Source organism: Serinus canaria, chromosome 15 (assembly GCF_022539315.1).
Source record: "Serinus canaria isolate serCan28SL12 chromosome 15, serCan2020, whole genome shotgun sequence".
Lineage (NCBI taxonomy): Eukaryota > Metazoa > Chordata > Aves > Passeriformes > Fringillidae > Serinus > Serinus canaria.
The window spans coordinates 6,970,888-6,975,599 of record NC_066329.1 but is presented as its reverse complement, the minus strand read 5'-3'; the positions used below and the strand labels follow the sequence as shown (position 1 = coordinate 6,975,599).

The 4,712-nt window shown below is 49.5% G+C and overlaps 1 protein-coding gene across 2 annotated transcripts in view; it reads left to right on the top strand.

Annotated features, from left to right (window-relative positions):
- The first annotated feature begins 4,024 nt into the window (after positions 1–4,024).
- ARVCF (ARVCF delta catenin family member) overlaps positions 4,025–4,712 on the top strand; it is a 247,856-nt gene continuing 247,168 nt past the window's right edge. For both annotated transcript variants that reach the window (XM_050980686.1, XM_050980687.1), the window contains exon 1: positions 4,025–4,261. In XM_050980686.1, the coding sequence (XP_050836643.1) occupies positions 4,259–4,261 (3 nt within the window). In that variant the 5' untranslated portion in view covers positions 4,025–4,258. The remainder of the gene's footprint in view (positions 4,262–4,712) is intronic.

Here is a 4,712-nt window from a genome sequence, read left to right as displayed (position 1 = left end):
TCCGGGGGCCGGGCCCGGCTCCTCCTCCCGCCGGCGCTGCCGGCACCGGCACCTTCCCTGTGCCCCTAGCCCGGGGCCCACCGGCACCGACACCTTCCCTGTGCCCCTAGCCCGGGGCCCTGCAGCTCCGCGGGGCGTGTGCGAGGGCCCGGTGCCACACCGCCCGGCATCCCCCAGCGCATTGCGGAGTCCTCTCACAGTGCCTGAGCTGCTTCTTGGCTGCCTCAGCTTGCTGCCAGCGTAGCTGGTTTCAAGCTGAGACGAGAAATTGGGGCAGTAGAAAAAATTTTTTTTCACTGTTAGGGTGGTCAGGCATTGGAACAGATTGCTCAGGGAGGTGGCAGAGCCGCCATCCTTGGAGGTGTTTAAATCTGGTAATGTGGTTTAGTGGTTTATAGAGGTTACAGTGGTTAATGAGGTTGGACTTCATGATCTTAAAGGTCTCTCCTCACTTTGCTGATTCTGTGAAGGTGTGAAATAATAATATTACTGATCTGAGCTTCACAGTGCTCGTACCTCTGAGGACAGATACTCCCAGGTTGCTGACAATCTTAGTGGGTTTGGATGCAGCTTCAGACCCCTGAGAACAAGGCCCCTGTGAGGGATGCTGCTCCCTGACCTCCTTCAGCCGAGACTCTGCTTCCAGGAAGGCCCCAAAGTCACTGAGCCCTGAGCCTGCAATGGAATGAATTCCAGTCAGGACAGTTTTCCTGAGGATTGACGAAAACAAAAGTGACAGCATCAAATTTGATTTCACCTATTAGCACAGCATGATCAGAACTGATAACCAAACATTTAGTAATTTTACCTAGATCTGCAGATTTGGGTTGGGATTGGATCTGTGTCATCTTTTTGTCCTACTGAATATTATTATTTCTTTTTTCAAAAAAGATCTCAAACTTTATTTCTGACTTTGTTTTTTCATGGGTGGCAATAGAGGGTTTCAGTGGAGCCTGTAAATTACAAAATGTTTTATAGTGAAACCTACAAGGAAACACCATAAAAGCCTGGAGTGTTCTTCCAGGTTCTAACACTAATAAACACAATACACACAAGATGTGAAACAATAATTAAAAGAATTCCCAGGGGTATATGGATGTGTTAGGTGGCTTGTCAGGCAAAACCTTTTATCCTGGATACAGAAAACCTGAAGTCAATTGTGAGGTTTAGCACTGCTCTGGCATATGACATTGAACAAGTTCACCTCAATGCTTTCCTTCTCCATCATCAACAATGGGATGATCACATTGACCTCTGCAAGGTCTCTTGAGATCTACTGATGAAAATTACTGGGTGAGTGTATGATCATCATTCTTTGTACTACTGCTTCTGAAACACAACAATAGATTGCAGTTATTACTGTGAGACATGTAAACCTAGAATGTATTAATATTTTCAGGTACAGAGTTGTTATTTAAAGCAGTTATCTGGTGACTAAATAGACAAATTATACAAATCTCTGTTACACTGAAATTGGTAAAATGCATGCACATTAAATGTAATGTATTGTTCTTTTTGGCACTCTGTTTGATTCTTAAAGTATAGACTCATCACTAAAGATTGTGAATAAAGATTGTTTAGCTTCTAGGCTCAATTCTCATTTAAAATCTGCAGAGGATAATCTGCATACCTTCAGCAGCAGTCACATCTATGGGAAGAAGAAAGTGTCCACAGGCTTAAAACTGAACAGTGTTTTTTCCTGATTTTTTGTTTCTATTTTTAATACATATGGGAAATAAGAATAAATTCAGAGTAATTTCAAAAGCCTTTTAGGAGGCTGCACAAAAAGAGTCCACTGAAAGAATTTGTGAATAGTGGATTTGGTGGCCATTTTGACTCTTCCTTTTATTCTTGTGTCTACCTTTTGTTCTGCCTAAACCAGCTAGGTTATTGTTGCCCCTTCTAGACCCTGTCCTTGGGGATCAGTGTATAGTTCCCATTGTTTGTCAAACTTGAATAGACTGATCCCAAGCAGGCTCTGATTCTGTATCCACTTTAAGAGAGTGGTACTGTCAGGGCAGAAACTCTCTTGGAGAAGGCTAAAATACAAACAAGCTTAATGAAAAGGTTGTAGAATTGTCCTGAGTTGGTTTCAAAAACTAAAAGAGAAATAGTCCTGACATTTGTTTAAGGAGTTTGTTCTTCGAGTGCTGGAATGCACATTATTTGGAATGCATAAAGCCCACTTTAGATGAATTAAAGATCTTTTCCCTGAGAGGTCTCAAAAAGCAGCTTTAAAGGGGAGACATCAGGGACCCTGACAGTTTTCTAGAGATGGGTTTTTGCCCAGATCTAGTTTCATATCTTTACCAATTGTCTAGATGATGCAAGATATTTATTAGTAGATTTTGTAGCCTAATAAATGAGTTCACAACTAATAAATAAATTCACAACTGCTTACAAAATCATCTGATGTGCCCAATAAGTCATCCCAGTCCAGTAAATTGCATTTTTAATATCATAAAAAGTGAGGAAATGCATCTGGAAATAAAGAATGCAAGGATGGGGCTAGAATGACAAAAAGTACCTCAAAAAAGTATTTAGTTTTTACTATTTTAGTGTGACCTCTCAGGGCAATACTTTGGTAAATTGGACTACTCTAACCATTTACTGTATAAAATACAGAATATATAGGGGAGACAGGGGAGTGACACTGTCTTTGTCCATAGCACAGGGACACTGGAATGCTGCACCACTTCTGGCACCCACGGTTAAGGAGGGAGGAAAACCACAGGAAATTATTAAAGGAGGAACATTAATGAAGGGGATAACTCAATATAAAATAGGGGCGTAGGAAGCTCAAGCTATTCAGGTTACTCAAGACAAAGCCGAGAGGCGAGGATGGCAGCGCACAGACACTGCAAGGGGCGAGAAGGTCAAGTCAGACAGATCCATGCGGATCGCGTGCCAGCATTACCTGGCTGGCTGCACCTGACGGGCCCTCTGCCACAGCATGTCAGCCACCAGCTGGGCCCGCCACCCCCGGGCGAACAGCTGTGCAAGGCGCCCTTCATTCCCGAGCGCAGAAACCCTCCAGCGGCGCAGCGGGGCGAGGGCGCGTTCCCGTGCAGGGAGGTGACAGCGCGGCCACCCCTGCCGAGCGCACACCGCCGGTGCCCCGCGCTCCCGCCCCGCGGCTGCGGCCGCTCCTCCGGCCACCCCCACCGCACACCGGGGGCGGGGCCGCCGCGTGTGACGGACAGGCCCGCGGGCCAATAGCGCGTGGCGCGGCCGGCAGCGCGCGGCGGCGGGGCGGGGCAGCGCCAATGGCGCTCTGGTTGCCGAGCGCGATCGCAGTGGCGCCGCCCAATGGGAAAATTCGCGGCGCGGGAGGCGCGCGCCGGTTCGCGTGCGGCCGCAGGCGGGCGGCGCGCGAGGGGTTCGGCGGCGCGCGAGGGGTTCGGCGGCGCGCGGCGGCGGGGCGTGCACGGCGCGCGGCCCCTCACGCCTCCCGAGCGCCTGCCCCCAGGTGCGAGTGTTGAGGAATGTGCCCCGCTTGGAAAAATAAACAAATAAATGGAGAGGTGGGCGGGCGGTGGCATCACGGTCTGGGCCGGGCAGTGCGCTCCCGTCTCCCCGCGGGCCGCTCCGGTTGTTTTCCGAGCAATAGTTTGGGGAGGGCGCGCGTTTTCCATCAGTGCCCTTGGACCTTTTTGCTGGAGCGGCCTTGGGGCCGTCAGGAGCACCGTCGGCGGCCAAGCCGGAGTGCGGGAGCGGGGACCCCGCGGGCCCGATGGCAACGAGTCCATGTGCTCTGTAGAGAAGGGGAATTCCCCTGTGTGCTCTAAAAATCACAGTAGAAAAGGTAAATGCAAGAAAAGGGTTAATAAGTACTTCCACCTCCTCCTCCTTCCTCCCCCACCCCCCCGTTGGATAAAGATGGTCTTGGATACCCTTTGTAAATAGGAATGTGGAGGTGGGAGGGGAAAATCAACCCAGCTCCGACTACTCGGCTGCCTCGGTGGGTGAGCAGGCGGGAGGAGCTGGTGCAGCCCGGGCGCTCTCCCGGGGAACGCGCGGGGGACGGACGGGCACCCGCGGGGCGGGCACGGCGGGAGCGGCTCCTGCGCGGGGAGCGGGAGAGGAAGACAAGGGGCTGACATGCTGCCCAGCGGCTGCCCAGCGGTTTATTGAAGAGTTGGGGGGTTTCCCCTTTTTATTATTTTTTTAAGCTTTTTTTTTTTTTTTCCTGTACGCCGCCTCCTTGAAGCCAGTAGCAGCAAGGAAAATAAGCTGAGGACAGAGAAATAAGACGGAGATGGTGAGCAGATCGCTGGGTTGGGGGGAATGAATGAGGTTGCCGGGCTATTTTCTGTGAGGTTCTTACAGGGTGTAGTACGTTTTGGGGTGATTTTGCATCACGATTCCGGGTTAGACTTCTTTGTTTGCTAAAGGTTTCTGGTTCAGGTTTAACAGCGTTCATCAGTTTATTGTGAGATGCGCAACGAGGAGTTGATGTATGCGAATGCCTGAATTACATACGCAAGCCGCACACACAAGCGAGCCTTAAACAAACCAACATTTTAATAATCCTGCAATATGATGGGCAGCTCCTGTCATGGAGGGAAGTCATTGCTCAGGTTATTTGTGGCATGCATGGGAGATGAGTCTCTTTGTAGCAAAGACCAAACAAAATTAACCTATTTTTTCACACACGCGACATCCATTACAGACTTAAAAGCCAGAGTTAGGGGTTATTTTTTAATTTTCGC